The sequence below is a fragment of the Heterocephalus glaber genome, unplaced genomic scaffold (genome assembly GCF_053883595.1).
Source record: "Heterocephalus glaber isolate CG9 unplaced genomic scaffold, H.glaber_assembly_v1.0 deba00001509, whole genome shotgun sequence".
NCBI classification, from domain to species: Eukaryota; Metazoa; Chordata; class Mammalia; order Rodentia; family Bathyergidae; genus Heterocephalus; species Heterocephalus glaber.
This window is the reverse complement of record NW_028258325.1, coordinates 19,400,863-19,422,847: the sequence shown is the minus strand read 5'-3', so window position 1 is coordinate 19,422,847 and position 21,985 is coordinate 19,400,863. Positions and strand designations below refer to the sequence as shown.

Here is a 21,985-nt window from a genome sequence, read left to right as displayed (position 1 = left end):
GTGGAAAGCTTGCCTAGCATGTATGAGGGCCTGGGTTCCATTCACAGCACCACCAAAAAAAAACCTGTGAATAAAATTATTTTCAAGTCTATAAAAAACCACGTCTCTAGTGTTATTAACTGCTGACAAACTTTGGAAGTGATAAGGTAGCATACAATTAAAATGTCTCCAATCATAAAGCTAGTTAGATATGCCTTTTGGAATTATAGAGTTAAACCATACCACTAATATTCAAAGTAAGAAAAAATGGTGGTTCTCCAAAATTTAAAAACAAACATGTCCACAAACATTCTAAATATTCAACACACATACATAAAGCAGAAATCCAGCTTTAAGACACTGATTTTTATTATGTTTAGTCTACCATGTTTGGCAATATAAATATACTCATTGGAAAAACAATGCTTAAATAAGAATTAAGTTCATGGAAGTTTATAAAACACAGCCAAGGTACTCTGACTTGTAATCTTAAATATCTCTACTTTTCAAGCATGGTCAGACACTTAAAAATATTTTCACCCTAATTTTAGCATATAAAACTAGCATTTTACTGAGTTTTCTATTATAAAAATTAATATAGTAATTCTCAAAATACTGATAAAAACCTATTTTATCAAATTTGTAACCACATTACAACAACTTATTTCTTTTCTTTGAGAATACATGTTCGAAAGGCACATTTTAATTACAAGTATTTACCTAAGGATAATAGTTTGAGTTTTGAACTTCCAGTCAATTTTCCATTATCTCTACACTGAGCTAATGAGAAAGTTGGAGGAGGGAGGAGAACATGGATTTCCAGCGACGCCCTGAGAGCAGCAGTCTGGGATCCATCCCACTTAGGTGTGAGGCAGAGCGACTGCAGATCTGTCCTACATCCGGGGTTAGTTCCCTGGATGTTCATTTTACACAAAATAACTCATTAAAAACAAAAAATCACGATAGTAAACTTGTGAGACAAAAGGCCCAACTGCCTGCCCAGTTTAGTCTGAGTATTGATGGTACTAGTTTTGAAACTGAAGAAGAGATAAAAGTTTTCTAGGGGGATTCAACATGGCTGAATGGAGGAATCATGTTGGACTTACTCAGAGAGAAATCAACTAAAAAAAAGGTTATATTCTCCAGAATCTCTTCATATTTGGCTCATTTCAGTTTAATAATTCATGACTTCACAGTGCTACGAATTCCAAGAATGTGAAACATACTGGTATTCAAAATAAAGTACAAAATTAAATTTCAAAATCAAATAGAAAAGATTTTATGGTTATCTGTCTTGTTTCCCTTCAAATTGGGCTGATAATCTAAAACTAATAATTTTGAGTACTATTATTATTTTTAAACACTTACAAACTAAGAACCCCAAAATGAAATCTAATATACACTTTGAGGTATGACTTACTTTTCAGTGAAGTTTATACTAACTGAAGTACTAAATGGAACAAGATCAGTACTTTGAAGTACTAACTGCTCAATTACTTGATCCTATACAAGAAACAAAAAGAAATATGAGGCTTTTTTTGAGTTTGAAAATATTGAAGATCTACCTTAATTTTACATTATTCCCCTCATGAAAATGAGTGTTTCCTTTTTTTTTTAAGAAAAAGAAGAATATCTTTAGATTTTTTTCTTACTGAAACAAAATAATAAAAAATATATTCTAAAACAGAAAAAAAAGAAGTGGCCATCTGTTACTTAACCAAAATATAATTTTCAGGTCCCCACTAATGACCACTGTAGGGGCTCTTATTCCAGTTCTAAAGTAGCAGCTTTTGAAATTAAGGCAACCTTGCTTTATTCTTTCCTGTTGTTCTACTGACTCTCCTGTTGGAGGAGGAGAGTAATTTCAGACCTAGTCACTCTCAAAGGCCTTTTGTAATGCAATGTAAAAAGAGTCAAAATGAACATTTTCCTCAATCTTCAAAAAAATATATAAAATCTTACTGTTTTCAAAGTCAACAAATATCTTTTTTTGGGGGGTGGGGTACCAGGGATCAAACTCAGGTCCTTGTGCTTGCGAGGTAGGCGGCAGAACCACTGAGCTAAATCCCTGGCCCAGAGCTAACAAATATCTTATTTTTTCACTTGGAATGCTAGAGTAATTTCAGTCAGTTCTAGTATGGATACACTATGAGGTTACCTTTAAACTAACAACAACAAACTATACAATTTTCTACAAAAATACAATATAGGAGATTCATCATTTCTTCCCCGAAATGGAATTTAATATTTGGATAAAAAGCTGTAAACTTTTGATTACATTCAAAAGAAAACTTTTTTAAAAGACTTAAATGACTTCAGGTTTTGACAACTGCAGCACATGTAAAATGCTGTAATGTTTTAACAACACAGCAATGCCCAACAGCTGTTTCTCTTACATCTACTACCAGGAGGTGAAAAAGGGTTTCCTGCAGTGGAAAGTCTGGGTGAACGTGCTGGTCAGGTGGACGATGCGGCCCTGGCCGCGCCCTGGACTGCGCTCCACGTTCACGCACGGCATCTGCACCAGCTGCACGGGGCTCTTCCCGTCTCGCAGTGCCTGAGTAAGGTTTAAGATCTGCAGGAGGAAGAGAGTTCTATTAACTTAAAGACAAAAAGCTTCACTTCACTAACATTATTTTAACCATTTAATCACTGTAGTTTTTATTTCATCCACTAACCCGCAACAGACTTCAATGAGAAACTGCTATAAATAAGTATTATATGGGCGTAGATATGCTTACACACACACAAATGCATGAAATTAAGAGTTAAATAACTTTAACAATTGGTTACTTCAAAATACTCTAGAATGCCCGTGTCCAGGAGCAATGAAATCAGAAACTGAATAAGGTGAAAGGTTCTGCACATTCCATTTGACAGAGAAACAAATACTTGTTTAAAATTTGCCTTATCTACTTGAGGTGGGAGACTAGGGCATGGCCAGCCAGCTGGGTGTGACCTGTTAGTCTCAGACATCCAGGGCTCATGTGTGCAAGCCCAGCACCTAGGACCGATCAGAGAATGCCATCTTCAATTCCTCTGGGGGGAATCAAACAGGGTTTCAATAGGGTGCCCTAGCCCTGATGTAAGAATTGGGGATATGAAGGATGGTCACCATTAGCCTTGTGGTGGCTGTAAGCCGTACTTCTTTGCCTACCTTTAGTAGGCCCACACTCACTCTGCCAACCGTATTTCTTTTCCCACCTTTAATACCATTAATCAACATAAAACCTCACGACCTTTTGCATGTTTCCTGTCCAATTCTTTGTTCAGGATAAAAGCCTGAAAAAGACCCCTAGGAAGAGCACAACAGCCCAGACCTGGCAACACATTCAACAAGTGAATTTCCTGCGCATCTACTACATGCTGAGCTTTGCTCTAAGTGCTGGGGATGTGACTATTACTCATGCAAACAAAACTCCTGCTCTCATTTTAGCAGAGAAGGGGCCAATAAACATGAGTAAGTGAATAATATCATACAAGGGAAGGTGAAAGTGCTATGGGAAACCAGAGGGTAGCTTAGAGAATTTGGGAGATATCCATTTTTAAAAAAATTTCCCAACTATTATTTTATTGGAGGCTGTTTCTCACCTTAGATCTGTTGTTTGTTTTATAAAATTTAGCGCTATATCTATTTGAAGATTTGAGGTATCCATATTAAAGAAAATTGAATTGAGCAGTTTATTCTTTAATAGAAAAAATAAAATCAGAAAAAGTAAAATTTATGAATTTCAGTGTTTAAAGACATAATTTCTACTTTTGAGCATACAACGCACAGCTCACAGCCTATTTTTGTTCAGATAAAAGTTTGATAATATTTTCCTTGCATATTGGGAAAAACTTGACTATGTACATTAGATATACAGATATCTCCTTCAGCTATTTAAAAATATCTATCATACACATGCTATGTATCTTACTGCTTCTAATAAAGACGAATTAATAGTTATAAGCATAAAAGTTTCAATATACAGCCATACTAATACATAAACCTTGTAATACTTGAACTAGATGGTTTAGATTCTAGAAGATTTAGATTGGAGTATTTAACATATCAAGGAAATAAATTTTTAGTAGTAACAAGAGTTACAGATTATGTTTTAGGGTGCCTTTTCATTCTCTTAAAATATTCTAGGTTGGCTATATTTGGATAACAAGAAAAAAAGAATGCAGGAAATTTAAGTTTTAAGCACTATTTGTACCATGAAAGTAAAATATAGTCCAACATGGCTAAAGAGTTAAATGTTCTGGTTAGTTTCCTCTTTGGATTTTAAAAATCCTAGTCTAAAAAAGTTAGTCTAAATACATCATTTTTTAGTAACACCTAGTATTTTTCTGACTAAAAACAATACATGATCGTCAGAGAGAATTTGGAAGACAGAAACATACAAGAAATGAAAGTTACCATACAAGATCATCAATTTTCAAATAATTATATAATCACAAAACTTATTCAATCCTAAACTATCCTATTACTACCTCTTTGCGAGTTCAGAAGAAACATTTCCTGAGCACTTCCATGTTAGGGAGGAGAGGGGACTGAATAGGAGTGGAAGCCATGTGAGCCCTGAAAGAACTCACCTTCTGGAAACAAAGGCCACAGGAACAAGTGACCACAAGGCAGTATGACAAACACTGTCACTGCAGGGGAACTGTGTTCGGACTTTAAAATCCCATCCCACTGGGATATAGCTCAGTAGCACCGCGCCTGCCTTGCAAGCGCAAGGTCCTGAGTTTGATCCCAGGTACCAAAACAAAAAAAAAAACAAAACCAAGACCAAAATCCCATCCCCCATATACCACCCACTTCCTTCACTCTGCCTATCATATGTTTAAACCAGAGATTATTTTTAAAATGGACTGAGCAGACACTGCAAGCAGGAGGGGGCACCAATGCCACATTCAACAGTTTGATGAGGCGTCTCAGGTGTGACCGAGGCAGATGGCACCAACATGTAGACTTCTTTGCACAGATGGCTTTCCTTCAGATTAGCTGTACTGTACACCTAACACTGTATAGTGTATATCCTAATGTATGGTCAATTTTATGCTATTTTTCAATGGATGTTTACTCAATATGCTGATTTTAAAACCACATTTCTGAGTCAAATGCAACACCAGTATGTTCCTTGGGTGAGCTGTGAAACCAGAACTCCCTGGGAGGCAGGAAGAGGGAGGGGACCAAGCTGGAGCTTGGAGGGAAAACTGTTCTCTGGGAGAAGAGGGAAGGGCATCCGCGAGGCAGAGCAGTGCATCAGGCTCTGCTGGGAATCCAGGAGCAGAGCATGTAGCACTGCTCTAGGGGAAGCAGCAGGGTGGAGACGACAACCAGGGACATGGGCTGGAGCCACTTTCGAGGGGCCTGGCTGTCTGAGCTGGAAGCCTGGCCCTGAGCCTGTGCACCAGGACAAGTCACAGGAGCCTTACAGAGGACAGGATGCAGTCAGACATGGTTAGAGAGAGTTGGGTTGTGAAGTAAGTGCCGCTTAGAACATGTCATTCAATCCAGAGAGGAGATGGTAGGGGTCCTAGGCAGAGGCAAACCCCAGATGTTACAGATTTGTCAACCTTCACTTCACAGGGGTAACATGTCACTCACACCTTTGGAGCCGAGGTTCTTCCACATAAAATGCAGATAATTGCATTGTGAGGGTGAACAATAACAAACATAAAAATATCCAAGAAACGGTCAAATAATCAGGAAGTACTAAAGGGTCACTTTGGTTTTCTTTCACACCATTACTGAATCTGCAAATGAGCTTCTGGTTTATTAATTACTAAATTCAAGTTCACTGTGTTTTTGTAAGAATTTTATTATTTCTTTCTTTCTTTTTTTTTTTTTTGGTACCAGGGATCAAACTCAGGACCTTGCGCTTGCAAGGCAGGCACCATAACTAACCACTGAGCTAAATCCCCGGCCCAGAATTTTATTATTTCTACCTTTTTTCAGATCATGTGGAAAATCCTTAGTATTTTCCATTAAGTAAATATAGTCTGAGGGCTAATGTTCCAAACAGGCACAAGTAGAACATAAAATGAGTTTTACTGAACTTGATTATGACCTGATACTTAAAAAAATTCAAAATGTACTTTAACTTTCATGAATACAACCAGTCCTAAATTCTGAGAAATACCTTTTTTCTAGTCCAGTATGGGTCTTTATGTAAGAATTAGGGCAAGTCACTGATTATGTGTGTAAAACTGGAGACTTGCTACAAACTAGGGCAACAGGGTTGGCCATACACAGCACAAATCAGTAAGTTAATAAAACTGGAGGGGAGAAGGATTTAGAGGATATTTGTAAGTTATAGAAATAATATAAGTATTTTGATCTACGGAAATGGCTGAAATAATGATTCTGTTGTTTGAAATATATAGACAATGTTTTTTTTTTTAAACTTGTTATAAGTTGTGACAATTTGTTTATATATTTATTTACTTTTTATGATACTGGGGATTGAACCCAGGGCTGTGTGCATGCTAGGCAAGTGCTCTACCACTGAGCTACATTCCCAGCCCCCAATTCCTTTTAGAATGAAGAATACTTGATTTAAAAAATCAAAAAAAAAAAAAACCCCACCACAAACAACAAAAGAGCTAAAACTAGAGAGCTACATAAGCATGTACATGCAGGGTATATTATTCTTTTTGGCTACCAGAAAGTTCAAACTCAAATTAAATTAAAAAAAATAAAATATATAACCAAGATACCATCATTTTATTTCTTTTTCTCCCCAGATATTGACCCTGTCAATTTACATTTTATTACATGAATTTTTATAACCCCTAACTCCTCTGTGAATGACACAGGATATGAACAAATGAACTGAAGGTAGCAGACCCCCACGGGTGTGCTTTTGTGACTGGGCTAAAGGTCTCCAGGCCACCATTTCTTCATTTCAACTTAAGTTCCACATGTGCTAACTTTAATCCACAAGTAAAGCTTACAAAATTATTCACGGCATTTATTCATTTAAATAACATCCCTATGATTATGATAGGTGTGCATGTGTATAAGGGGTCGGGTTGGTTCTATCTGCAGTCTCAGGCACCCGCTTGGGTCTGTCCTAGAGGACAAAGGAGGCCACTAGTTACCTTTAGGGATGAGAATCAGAAATGAGGCATGTTGATACATCAGGTGAACCTGGGGCATAATTCTCTTTGCCCGAGACTGTAGCTCAGACACATCCTGGGGTGGTAACGCTCTCGGCATGGGTCATGGGACCCGTCCTTCCCGTGGGGGTCACCAGTCTCTGCACTGGGCTCCTGCCCTTCTCTCCACTGAGCAAATCTGCACCTGTTCTCCGGCCTCGCCTCCTGCAGCTGTTCTTAACCTCTTGGGATTAGGGATTTCTTTGCTGAGATTCAAATCCTACTTCCCCAACAACCAAAATGTACACACAGAATTTTACATATAACCTCAGGGAGTGTATGCAGGAAACCAAGGACAAAGTCTTCTTTAATGCTTTTAACTGTTCTAGTCCCCTGTGTGAAATCCATATTCCAGTTCTTATGGCCCTGTAGACTCTGGCTCTATCCTACTAGTTCTGCTATTAAATATTTGATGAATCACTGAACCTCTAATTTAATTCTATATAACTTGTTAAAGTTATATAATACAATAATCAGGGCAAAGGCTAGACATATCTTCTTTGCTCCAAGTATTATAGCAAGCAGCTACTTAAATGAAATGTGCATTTTAGGAAGAGAATGCTAATTTGGAAATCAGGAAAAGCCAATGTTTACAGTGTGATTTGTTTTCCTTTCAAGTCTTGCTTTTGAAATGGAGTGGAAGATACAGAGGTTGCAGGTGAGCCAGCTCAGCTTCAGGACCACAGCAACAGACCTAACACCATGTGTCTCTCATTAGAGGTGAGGAGGGGCGGGGTCAGGGGCAGAGTTAAATTATAGTTCCCTCCCACCCAGTGAGTGCTCAATCCTGGTGACACAGTTATGTACGAACTGCTCTAGTGAAGCCAAATAAGTTCTGCAAGGAGAATGATCTATTGGCAACAGAACTTGGTACTGAACTGTCACAGCAAGTGGATGTGAAGAAGTAAAAGGCAGTAATGATCAGGACAACAGCTACCAAAACAAGGCTGAGCAACGCATGCGGGGATGGGCAACACACATCAGTAACACATGAGGTTAAAAGTACTCAGTGGAGGGGCCAGGCACAGCTCAGCGGTCCAGTGCTTGCCTATCATGCGCAAGTCCCCGGTTGATCCTAGCATCAAACAGTTCAGAACATAACAAAGGAGAGATACTGCATCAAATGACTTCATTTCTGAGCGATTCTGGCTCAGCAGAATTGGGTTTTGTCTCAGGAAAGTGTTTTTCTTAATCATCAAAAAAGCAACCTACCTGGCCCCTCATGACAGACATTTGACTTTCAAAAGTGGCTTTGTCAAAGCTTTTGTCAGTCTATACAGAAAAGAAACAAAACGAAACATTACTTATAATGCCAAAGCTCAAATCCGTGAAACAAATACAAAATTTGAAAACGAACTCTTCCTTGTAACAATGCCATTAGAAAGCTTTCTTAATTGATAAAATAACAAGAAAATAGTATTTTTACTGGATGTATTTTTGTACTCAGGTCAATGAGCAATGAGTTCGAATGTTTTTTGTTCTGGTGGTATGGGATACATTCCCAGCCCTTTGTTTATTTTTCTTTCTTTTTGGTACTGGGGGTTGAACTCAGGACCTTGTGCTTGCAAGGCAGGTGTGGTGCCGCTGAGCTAAATCCCTGGCCCTTTTATTTTTATTTCTTAAAATTTTGAGAAAGGGTCTCACTCAGTCATATGGGCTGGCCTCTAACTTAGGATCCTCCTGCCTCTGCCTCCCAGAATGCTGGGATTACAGGTATACCCCACCATTCCCCACTAGTTTAGGCTTTTTAAAAGAAGTAACAGCAGCTCATCAAACACATACTGTATTATAATTGATAGGGTAATTTTACAAAAGTTTAACTTAAAACAACTCCTGCTGGGCATGGTGACACACACTTGTAATCACAGCACTCTGGGAGGTGCAGCAGGGGGATCTGGAGTTTAAGATCACCCTGGGCAACTCAGTGAGACTCTGTCTAAACACAAAAGATAAAAACAGCTGGGATGTGGCTTAGTGCCAAGGCCTTGGGTTTGATCCCCAGTACTGTAAAAACAACAGCAACAATGACAAAAACTATTTCTCAATTTTTTTTTTTTTGGTACCAGGGATTGAACTTGGGACCTTCCACCTTCAAGGCAGGTGGCGGAACCACTGAGCTAAATCCCCGGCCCCAATTTCTCAATTTTGATGTCATCTCACTTGAAAGAATGCTCATGGTAAATTAAACTACAAATTTATATTCTTGTAAAGTAAACCTGCAAATCCTCTGTTAAGTTCTACCGCAAGCAGTAGTACAAGAAAATGGAAAACATCTCAAATGATAAAAACCATGCTGTGGGATTGCTATAAGTTTAAGTTAAAGAGAAAACACAGTCACGGTGCTGGTTACAGACTGAATGCCTGAGCTTCCAGGAATCCATCTGGGAGGCCCTCCTCTCAGCTCGTCATCTGTGAGCCAAGGTCATGAAGATGCAGCGCTCGTGAACATGGCGAGTGTCCTGATAAGAGGCCCCAGAGCTGCTTTCCAATACCGAGAGGATGCAACGGAGGAGAAGCCAACAGTGTGTCACCCAGACCAGGGCCTTAGCCAGGCCCTGACTGTACCGGCACCTGAGCTTGGACTCTCAGTCTCCAACAGGGGAACAAAGCCCAACCTACATACAGCACTTAACACTCGTTTAACTTTTTTTTTTAGATAGGGTCTTGCTATACTGTCCAGGCTGGCTTTGAACTCACTGTGTAATTCAGGCTGGCCTCAAACTCAAAATCCTTCTGCCTCAATTTTCCAAGTGCTGGGATTACAGATACGGAGCACTATGTCCAGATTCTCATTTAAAATTTGATGTGGGGGCCAGAGATGTAGCTCAGTGTTACAGTACTTGCCTAGCATATGCAAGGCCTTAAGTTTGACCACCAGCACAGCATAAAAATGATATACAAAAATAAAAATGAAATTTAATATGGAAAAACAAAACAATGTGCAACTTCCCCCAAACCAAAACACTCCACCATTATACATTTATTTACCTTAAAAAGTTCATGAAGATCTTCACACAAATCTTGCACAAAGTTCATGTCAGAAATACATGGGAGAATCAAGTTTTTTGTTTCTTCAGAAAAAGGAACTTTTGCTTGAGGAAGCCAAGCCCAGTGAAATGGATCTAATAGAAAAAAAATTTTCTTTTAATCAATAGCAGGAAATGATTTATTCAGACTCCCATTTATCCTGGGTTCTTTCCTACAGTTCCTAGATTGTTCCAAGAAAAGGTCAGGAGAGAGAAGTTCCTAGAGAATAAAGTATCTTCGCAATCCAAATTTAGATTGCAAATTTGAATAGCTGATTCAGATACAAAGAACAGTAATCTCCTATGCTTCTGAGTTTTAGATAGTAGAGAATCAGAATTTGATAACGAATTTACTTCAAATAGCCTTATCTCAAAAATATCTGACTCTATCTGGCTCCAGAGTTTAGAAATTTATAGGTACCCCAAATTCATTCATTCATACAGTCCCAGACTGAATACCATAGCCCCAGGGGGGAGGTCTCCTAGTGCTCTACCACTACAAACCGTCTGCGATGGAGGCACTTTTTATAGGTGTTCTAAAATTTTAAATCATTAGAAAGTAAATAAGTGCCTTTAAGAAATAAATAAAAGTCTATGACTCTGGGTCACTAAGTTGTCAGGTTGGGTGCAAACCTGTGACCTTTCTGCCTCAGCTTCCCAGAGTGCTGTTGGGATCATAGGTGTGCGTCACCACAGCTGGCTAACAGTAGGATTTTAAAAGAAGTGTAATCTTAGATACAGAGACCATTTTTTAAATTTATTATATAAACTTTAAACTATGAAAAAATATAAAATAGTATATAATGAGCTCACACATTCCAAATAACCTAATTTAATTATTAACAAATTTTTGCAAAATTTTGCTTCTCTACATGCCCTGGTTCCCACCTCTACAACTATTTCAAGGTAAATTCTGGATATCACATCATTTCACCCTATGCACAGACAGGATTTTTTTAATTATAAGAGAATGCCACACAAAACACTATACTTATAAATCTTAAATTCAAGGTATCATGGACAATTTAAGCAAAATAAAAATGTCTCAAACTGGCTCAAAATGGAGAAAACCTGATCCCCAACAATACAAGAGACTAGTAAAGCAATTAGAGAACTACCGCACTCACTGAAAGGGGTGGAGGCCTAAGATGCCCTGTGAACACCAGCCCAAACATTAAAGTACAGCTCTTTACAAAGTTGCCAACTCCATTCTCCGGGGCTAACCTATGCCTATAAATCAAAACCAAACACATCATCCCCAAATAAGCAAAAACACACAGAAAAGACACACACAGTCTCTTCGAATTCCCAGTGCCCCAAATTGAGCCCTAATGAACAGTTGCATCCCGTTTCCCCCTGCTATTTGGGGATCTGTTAATTTTGTTTTCTTCCTATTTTGGAAAAGAAGCAATTATAGAATCTACAGGAAAATCTCAATACTCACATGCTCTCCATTCATCTGGATGTTTAAAAGGAAATGCTAGACCATTATCAATTGCCGCTATTTTAATAAGCAGTTCGTTATCATCAACCCAGTTTGATTCCTAAAGACAAAAATGATCTGTTGATAAAATAACCTATATAAATATTTTCAAAGGATAAATTATTTACAATAATTATTGAGGTTTAAGGAGATAGTTTCTCTCAAAACCCCCTAAAAATTGTTGTCAAAAAGAATACAAATTTAACCCAGGAGAGGAAAAGGCTGTTTAAAAACCAGTATGAATTTCATAATCACTATTTTTAAAAATTTACTATGTTTTTCAGTAATGGCCTCATTTTTTGTCCTGTTTGAAGAACAGAATTTGAAAACATTAAAGCTTTAAAAAATGATAATTCATTGTTAGATGCATTCCTTAAATGTGTGATATTTGCAAAATATTACTGAGTTTTTAAGATAACAACTTAAAATTACCCTTCATAAACCTAGTATTTCTTGGAGTCCCATAGAAATAATTAGGTTAAATATAAAGTGTTTCTAAATAAAATTCCCCCAAAGACTATAAGTGAATATAATAAAGTAGTAGAAGGAACTTCAAGATATTCTTGATTACAGAATGTAGGCCAGTCCCTAACTTCTGCATTCTTCTGTAGCAGAAATGAAGAGCTCAGGAGGAAGACAAGGAATATTTTTTGTTATGTAAAGAGTAAGTAGCCTAGCTCAAACAACAAAAAGTGAAAAAGGCAATTTTTAAGTTAAAAGTAGTACTGTGAAGACTGGTGATATATGTCGGTTTCTTTGTTTCATTTAGTTTATACCAAATATCTGACTTCAATGAAAATGCACAAAATAGAGCAAAAGAATGAAGTTTTCAGCAATATCTAGTTGCTGAAGATATACCAATGAAACAAATTTAAGAGCTATTACAAACATGGATGTTTGTGTGTTTTAAGCCCATTTCTTCTATAACCGCTATTTATTTTTATTCCAATCATTCTTCTCTACGTAAAACTATATTGAGGTATACTCTACACATGATGATCTTTAAAGCTTTGACAAACATGAAATCTTCATCCAAAAGCTTCCTTGTGTCCTTCTGCAGTCCAAGCCCCCTGTCCTCCATTGCTAGGAACCACTGGTCTGCCTTCTGTCACTAGGAATTAATTTGCATTTTCTAGATTTTTACAGTAATTCCCCTTTCTGGGCATCTTTTTTTTTTTTTTTTTTTTTGCTCAGCATAGTTTTAAGACTCATTAAAATTACTGTGTGTATAGTTTGTTCTCTTTTTTTGATATGAAACAAAATTTATTTTTCTACGTTTACAGCAACAAACTTTTCTTGGAATATTGGTCTACTTTTAATAACAAAGAATAGGCTTCAAAAAGAAAAAAATACTGTTTGTTAAGACATTTAATTACTTGAACTAAATGAGTCTTAACAGAGTCAGAGTTTAAGTGTCTGTTCGTTGAAATGTCTTTTTTTTTTTCATTAAGTTTATTGGTACATTTTAGATATACAATACAGTTACATTCATCATTAGGATCTTGTACCTTTACATGATGTATCTTGGTTCTTATTTAGTTTGTTCTTTTTTAATTGCTAAGTACTGTGAATACACACTTGTTAATTTCCCGGATAAACACTTAAAAGTGCAAATGCTTTAAAGTGATGCAACAGCTTTAAGTAATAAACCTGAGAACACAGAGATTGAGAAGTACCAGAGAAATTAATCTCTTCAAATATTTTCAAATGTAGATAGAGATTATTTTAAACTTTCAACGCTACTCTAAAAATATGTCTTATGCAAATATCTAAAATTTGAATTAGGGCCGGATGTGGTGACGCACGCCTGTCATCCCAGCACTGGGGAGGCTGAGGCAGAGGAGTCCTTCGAGTTCGAGCCCAGCCTGGGCTACACAGTGAGTTCAAGGCCAGCCTGCACTACATAGAGAGACCCTGTCTCAAAAAATGAATATAAATTAAAATAAAATAAAATAAAATTTGAACTTGGGTACTCATAGCTATGAATCTAGAATGTGTAATTCTGATAGTGTTAAGGGTCTGATCAATCTATTACTAAGTTAAAACCAGCTTGTAAGTAGTACATTTTTAAGTTCCAAGGATATGACTCACAGGTCAAACTCACATGTTCCATTTTATCAGGTAATATTGGATTACCTAATACTGAATCACGAAATTCAGAAAAAAGTTAATTAGTAAAATATAAAAATGTCACCAAAAAATATCAGAAGCCTCAGGTAAAAGCAAAAGCAAAGTAAACTGTGTGATTCCACAAATTTCCCAAGCTCTAAAATGTACTGGGCTGGGCTGGCATATCCCTCTTCTATTCTAATACAATACAAAACATAAAGCTTCCCAGAGATGATAAAAAATAGAATCTAGAAATGCAATGAGCTGGGCATGGTGGTGCACCCCATAATCCTGGCACTCAGAAGGCTGAAGCAGGAGGACTGGCCAGTTTGAGGCCAGCCTGGGCTACAAAATCAGTTCAAGGCCAGCCTGAACTACAAAGGGAGACCATGTCTCAAAAAACAAAACAAGGAGGAGAAGGAGAAGGACAGGAAGAAGAAGAAGAAATGCAGTGAAACAAGGGATGGAAAGAAAAAGGGTAAGAAAAAACAGACAGATGATCATTTCATCTACATATAAAGATTTTGCTTCTACCTTGCCAATCCTATCCTAATTGTGTCATTTTATTGCCAGGCTATTTTGGTTTAGGCCTAGGTGTCAAAGTTTAATGGACAGATGAAGAGTAAGCATATCTGCCCTTGTTCCCCACCTTAGGGAGAAAGCATTGTATCTTCTCCATTCATATAAGGCATTTTTGCTGGAAGTATGGAGTACATGTCTGTTATCTGTTGAGAAGGTTGTGTTCTACTTCTAGGCTCCTGATAGCTTTTACCATAAACAGCTGTAGAATTTAGTCTGATACTTTTTCTCCAACTAATGACAGGATCATATGGCTTTCTCCTTTTCTCTGTTAAAATGATGACTTCTGGGGGTGGATCTTCCAATGCTGAACCAACACTGCCATCCCTATAACAAAACCACTTTCTACATACTGCCAGATCTGACTTTTAATAGTTTGTTTTCTTAAACAAATTTCTATCTATGTTCATACCTTTTTCTCCTATTATCTTTATCCAGTTTTAGTATTAGCACAATGTTGATTTCCTAAAATGAGGGGAGAAGTGTTCCTTTTTTTTTCTGCTTTAAATGTTTGATATAATTTATCAGTTAAAATGTATATGAGCCTGCTGCTGTCATATAGGTAAGTTTTCAAGCTAGGAATATACTTTCTTTAATAGGTGCTATTCAAATTTTATATTTCCTCCAGAGTTAGTTTCATTAATTTGTCTTCCAAGGTACTTCTTAGAAGTTGTCAAATTTATTTTAAAACAGATTTTCGTAATATGCTTTCTATATCCTTTTAAATTCTGTAAAATCTGTGGTAATGTCTCCTAGATCTTGATATTTTGATTTTAAAAATTTATAATTGATATTGTATAATAGGAAGTAAAGGTCTAAAGGAGCAGGGGAAGTAGGAGGGGTAGGGGAAGGGAAAAGAAAAAATATGAGAAAAGGAAAAAAATGGAAACAAAGTCTTTGCAAGTAGGGAAGGGTGGAGGGGGTGAAGGGAGGTCAGGGGAAGGGGAAAAAAAAAAAAGAACCAAGATACTCTTGTAATGGTACAAGATCCCAATGATGTATGTAACTGTATTTTATACCTAAAATGTACCAATAAACTTAATGGGGAAATAAATAAATAAATAAAACAAAATTAGGATCAAAAATGAAAAAAGAAATCTCTTTCATAAACTGAAATATATGCATATTTTTTACTTGTTTATTTTAAACTCCTTACCTCATGATCAATTTCCTTCTCACATTTCTTCTTTTCATATCTGACTAACCAATTATCATTTCCTCTGTCTTCCAAAAGAAACAAGGAAAAGATCTGTTAGTTCATTTTTAGCAACATGATAGCTTAAGATCAAAGGGAAAAATCTAGTCACTTTCTAATTTTTTGAGACTTCTATTGTTTTTCTGTGGTATGTTTACCATATTAAAGATTCCAAATGAACACAAATAAATTAAAAACCCCATAAATGTTAGGTAACAGTTATTACATTTAACATTTATAAACACAATATGTACAACATTTATATTTGAATGTTATTGTTTTGTCTGTGCCAGATATTGTTGTAAGTGCTTTCAACATTAATTCATTTGATCCTTGTACCATCCTGTGAGGTAGGTACAACTGTTAGATCATGGGTATTAAGATCAAGCATAATTTCTCTTCACCAGAAGGAAAAGCATCTGCCCTTACTGCTAGGCAGATTTCCAAGTAGGCACTGCAGTACTCTAGACTATATAGTAATTTAAATATCAATCCAAGTACATGTTAATTAAGAAGGCCAATCTAGAAAATTACACGATGCCTTCTCAGAAAACATAAAATGAGAAAACCTTTTAACCAGTGGTTCTCATACTTCAGAATCACCAGGGCCCCACCTGCAGAGTTTCTGCATCAATGAGTGTAGGGTGAATCTGAGAAGATGCTTGGATACAAACCCGCTGCTTTGGGTTGTCGAGTCATTGCTCCCTTACAATGCAGAACGAATGAAAAGTTTAATGTACTTCTAAACTACACTAACAGTCACGTATGTCAAAATAAGTATCTAGAATAATTTACACAATCAAGTTTTGATTTTTCATATTATGCAGATAACATTTCCAATGCCTGGCTTTGACAGATACTGGTCCTAGGATCTGGCTTTGTCCTGGTCCTAGGAACAGAAGATTTTCCCCTAGAGGACAGGAACTGATCTCCAAGGCCCAAGAGAGTCTGCTGTGAGTCAGAAGCCCCCCACCCCAGGGAAGATTAACTCTGCCCAGGAGTCAGGTCTGCAGCTATTTTCTAAAACAGGTGGTGGCAGGGGCCTTAAGACTTCTGCATGAAAATGGCTTTGATTTGGATAGCAAGAATCTAGTGTGAAAGCCAGGATTGGAGTGAATAAGTAGAGAATTTCAATACCTGTATTTCTGATGATGTAATCCAAAATAACTAATCTTTCAAATTGTGACTGAAACTGTTTTCTAATATTCTCAGGCAAAGGATCAGCTTCAAATTTCCTAAGCCAATATTCAGCCTCCTTGTAACCTTCAACAAATAATTGAAAGGAACCAATCTACAATTCAAAGAACTACAGTTAGAAAAGAAAGTACAAGAACAAAGGGATTAATTTTTAAATTTCACAGCAGTACTGTCAAAAAATATGTTACATAAACACAATAATAAAAACAGTAACAATAGCAACACTTAATTTGGATAAGGCACATTTATCAAGAAGACTATTTTGACACACTAATTTAAAATAATCACATGAAGAAAACATAGCAAATGAAAAATACTCAACCCTAGACTTTCAAGGAACATAGCAGCTATTTTTAGGATAATTAAAAAAGAGAACAAACGTGTTCTGAGGTGACATTCTTTTTTAATTTTTTTTTCAAGGTGACATTCTTAACAAGAATGCTGCTTTCTAAAAATATTCATTAAGATGAATTTAATTATGTAGGCCAAATTGTATACCAATCCTGGTTATTTCATAGTAACACAATTTTATCTTACTGAAGAAACATTTCGGGATTCTTTTTATAACATCAGATACAGAAAAGAATTTAACTTAAAAATAGGATGGACTCTTTGACTATACAGAACAAAGACCTTCTAATAGATTTTAATGAAGTAATCAATTAATTATAAACTTTATAGTATCTTTAAGAAAAGTCCTTTCTTTGAAGACATGCTCATTTTAAAAAGTATTTTTGTTGCTAAAATTACAAGTTAATATTGAACAATGCACATAAAGATGGAAATCTAAGTTTCAACAGCAGAGGACAGTCAACCTATACTGCCTCACAAACACAAACAGCTTACAGAAAGAAAATCCATTTCTTCTCCTAACATTTTATATTCTTCTGGGCACGAAATTTTTAACAATTTCCTAAAGCTTTTCTTTAAAGCACTTATAATTAATTACTTTAGTCTCCTATAGTCAACATGAATTTCCGCACCTCCAAGGAAGAATAGCCCTTGCAAAAATTTACCAAACCTCCTGCCTACTTGGACTATAATTTTGAAAAAAATTACGTTAACCATTAATTTCTACTTGAATTCTTTTATCTAGATACATGTATAACAAAAACAAAACAACAAAATCATAGGTGAGATATATTTTTGAAAAATAAATCCTAGAGCCCTTTCTAGAATGCCTTTCCCATTAGCCTCTCCACGCTTGCTTAGCTCGCTTTAACCAACCCTCAGATTTATTTAAAAGTGGTAAGAAGCCTGGGAAACTTAATAAGACCCTGTCTCAAAAAGAAAATGGGCCAGCCTGGGATTTAGCTCAGTGGTTCCGGTGCCTGCCTTGCAAGCGCCAGAACCCGAGTTCGATCCCCGGTACCAAAAAAAAAAAAAGAAAATGGACCGGGAATGCAGCTCAGTAGTATAACACCTGCCTAGCATGCTTGAAGCCCTAGGTTCAATTCCCAGCACCACCAAATAAATAAGTAAATAAATAAATTAAAAAATCTGATATGTAGTAACACTGCTACTACCATTTGTTAAATCTTTACTATGTGCCAAGTACTTGACGTGAATTTCTTAAGCTAACTTTCACCGCAAGCTAAGAGGTAGTTTGTGTCACTGCCTTGTTATAGAAACTGGGGTTTAGGGAGTAAGGACCTTGCCCAAGGTCTTGAGCCAACCAGGGAAGAGGGTGGGACTGGCACCTAGCTGGGGCTAATTCTAGACCTGCGCGTTCACCATTATATTACAAAGGCCTCACTGTAACGTCTTTTTTTTTGATACTGGGGATCGAACTCGGGTCCTTGCACTTGCGGGGCAGGCGGTGGCACCACTGAGCTAAATCTCAGGCCCTGTAATGTCTTCTTTTAGAAACATTCCCTGCTCCTTCAAACTCAGGTAGCTATCCTTTTTTTGTTCTGTTTTGTTTGTTTTACGGTACTAGGGATTAAAAACAGAGCTTCCCAAATTAGGCAAGTGCTCTACCACTAAACTATAATCCCAGCCCCAGGCATCCTTCTATCCTCTCAGAGCTCCCTGCTTGCCATCCTATCAACAGCTTTAAGACTGCACTGAAATTGCTTGATTATTGTAAGCTCCTCCTTCCTTTTACTATCATATCCACAGCTCACAGCATGATGCCTTGTTTATGAAGCTCAGGCCCTCCATGCCCAGCTGCATTCCAAGTAAAGCTTAGCAGGCAACTTACCTTGGGAGGGAGTCCTATCCGATGAAACTTTCTACCTACTTTTGGCACTTTCTCTAAGGCATACTTTTTGCCTTTTGCTTTTGCACGGTCAATTGCATTATAGTTAAATGTTTCACTGACGAGCCAAACCACCTAGAAACATAGTTTTAAAAAATGGTTAGAATTTGCATTATAGAATTCCTATTCATATACACTAGCAAATTCATTCTAATGCCGTAAATGAGCAGAGTTCAATCCTGTAATAATCCCAGATGATCTAAAATAGAAAGGTCAGAGGATTCTGAAAAGCTGTTAAGTGGCACATATTTCTTTTTGAGAGAGGTCTAAAAAAACTTTTCAGGAGAAAAAAGTCTTAGAATGTAGAATTAGGAATGACTGTTTCGAAGAAAGGTTTTAAAAAGGGTGCATTCAAGTATAAGTATAAAAAGCTCAAAAAGAAAACCATAGTAGTTTTGTGAGCACATTAGTTCTCTCTGCCTTCAATGAGACTGGAAGACCCCTAATCATTTTCTGCTTTCTAAATATTAGTACTGCTTCCTCCATTAGGATCATCTGATCTCACAGGAATAAAAGTTGTTCCTTTGAATAATTTTGGATCTACACTACATTCAATTTACTAGTTGCATATGATTCTTGGGTTGCCAAAAAGAGACCCAACTTTAGCCTCCACCATGAGGAGATAAAGTACTCACAGATGAGTGGGCTGTGAATCAGAAGCACTACTTGATGAAGACAAATTCTCCTTTACCTTTGTTTTCGGTACAATGCCCAGATGAAGCTTTTCATCTACCAGGCAGGCACCAGCTTCGGAAAGGAATCCCTGGTTAGGAAGCAGGCAACCTCTGCCAAAGCAGCAAGGACAGCAGACCTTGTGGACATATTTGGTCCATTTTGGATTCAGCTGACCATAAGGCTCTTCTGATTTGGGCTTAAACACACCAATAATTTTCTGTAGGGGAAAAATAAAAATCTTATTAGACTACATATATAATTAGACAATATGTATCTTATTAGACTATATATACCCTATTAAACTATATACATGAAAGTATGTGTAAGTATATATATATATATAGCATATATAATTAGTAGTAATCCACAAAATATACTGTGATAAATTGCTACTATGCACCCCTCTATTTAGGCATAACCCTTAAATATTAAGAGATTTGGTTCCAATCACATCTTTACATTCATTCTCATTCAACAACCTAAAATAAATAATCTTTTGGACCATTTGCTATAGATGGCGCACAAGAATCCACTCATTTAAATAGACTTTTTTGTTGTGAAGAAAAGGAAAGCTTCCCAGTGAACAGGGACTAAAATCAGGGAGAGTCTAGCAGCCAGCGGGGAAGAAGGCTGTACTCATGTAGACTGGGGAAGGGGCTACACTCATAAGGAATGCTTATGACTTGATGCCCAGGGATGGCCTGCTCAGGTGTGTGGCAGTCACTGGACTTCTCGGCACCAGGGAGGTTGTATACTTCGTTTTGAGTCCATTTGCCCTACCTACTGAGAAGCTGCTGTTGTTTGCTGAAAGCAGCCTGTTGCTTTGTCCTGTTGGTTTAGGCTGGGCCTGACACCAGCAGTTTACAGTATGTTCTGACAAGTTTAGATCAGAAGAAGGTAAGGACAAAACTTTATGCCATCGAACCAATCATGCTGTTAACCTGATTTCACTTGTTTTATTATTACTGGACTTTTGAGTTAAAATGTTCCACTAATTTTTAAGTGTTTGAAAACCACCAGTGTAGGTTACACAGTATTATTACCCAGTATCTATTGAACATCAAGATTACAGTTCATTGTGTATTTTCCCAGCTATGGTGTACATTATATTTTTTTTTTTTTTTTTTTTTTGGTATCAAGGATCAAACTTGGGACCTTGTGCTTGCGAGCCAGGCACCCGGAACCACTGAGCTAAATCCCCGGCCCACTATGGTATACATTATAAACAGGCAAGGACTTCATCAGGCTGCATTTCCTGTACCTAGAATGGTACCTGATATGCAATAGGCATCAAGTATTTGTTACATAAACTAATAAATCCAATGATAAAAAGTTCTTTAAAACACAAAGGTGATGATACATGATACACTGAACATCTGTGTGGTCAGATTCTCCTATACTAAAACTTCTCTAGTTATGCTTTTCATGGCCAATTTTAAATGAACTATTAAATACAAATTTGCTAATGGATATCTAAAAGCTCCTATAATCTTTAGTAATGATCTGATACAATTTATTTATGTTAAAATTTTTTTGAGACAGGGTCTCACTATGTAGTTCAGGCTGGCCTTGAACTCACTTTGTAGCCCAGGCTGGCCTCAAACTCACAATGATCCTCCTGCCTCAGCCTTCTGAGTGCGGGGATCACAGGCATGCGCCACCATACCTGGCTTATTTATGTTAGATTTAGAGGCTGAATTACCCTTAGACAAGAAATAAAACCCACATAAATTTAAATATATAATTTTTTGTAATGCAACAAAATCTGAATAATAAAAAATCAGTAAGAACTAATAAGAAATCAAACTTAGGGCCGAGATGTAGCTCAATGATAAAGCATTTGCCTAGCACGCTCAAGGCAGAAACAAACACAAAAGGAAAGAAAAGAAGTCTAGAATAAAGATGAAGAGATTGATGTTATCTACAAAACACATTTATTTTATTTTTAAGAGACAAGGTCTTGCTAAATTGCCTAGGCTGATGGCTATAAACTCCTGGGCTCAAGTGATTCTCCTGCCTCAGCCTCCTAAGGCACCCCTGCACCCAGATACCAGGGATTGAACTAGAGTCCTTGTGCCTTATATATATATATTGGGGGGGGGGGCGGGTACCGGGGAGTTATATTTAAAAAGTGATTTTTAAAACATAATTAAAAAAAAATATATATATATATATATAAAAAACTTCAATCTTTGCAAGAAAAAATTGAGCAAAGTTATACATTTTTTTCCCTTTCCAAAGAGAAACTGCTTATTTACCACCATTCAGAAAGCTTTTCGAAAAGATAACATTTTTGAAACATTCTAGACTAAGTGGAAGAAAGTGCCAAA

At 36.9% G+C, this 21,985-nt stretch overlaps 1 protein-coding gene across 1 annotated transcript in view; it reads right to left on the bottom strand.

Annotated features, from left to right (window-relative positions):
* Nucleotides 1-324: 324 nt before the first annotated feature.
* Nucleotides 325-21,985, bottom strand: part of Pi4k2b (phosphatidylinositol 4-kinase type 2 beta) — a 28,464-nt gene continuing 6,803 nt past the window's right edge. Inside the window, exons 3-10 of the mRNA XM_004847195.4 lie at nt 19,672-19,872; nt 18,924-19,055; nt 16,661-16,814; nt 15,485-15,552; nt 11,602-11,701; nt 10,120-10,253; nt 8,344-8,403; nt 325-2,554 (exon numbers count right to left, since the gene is read on the bottom strand). Coding sequence (XP_004847252.1) covers nt 2,381-2,554; nt 8,344-8,403; nt 10,120-10,253; nt 11,602-11,701; nt 15,485-15,552; nt 16,661-16,814; nt 18,924-19,055; nt 19,672-19,872 — 1,023 coding nt within the window. The 3' untranslated portion in view covers nt 325-2,380. The remainder of the gene's footprint in view (nt 2,555-8,343; nt 8,404-10,119; nt 10,254-11,601; nt 11,702-15,484; nt 15,553-16,660; nt 16,815-18,923; nt 19,056-19,671; nt 19,873-21,985) is intronic.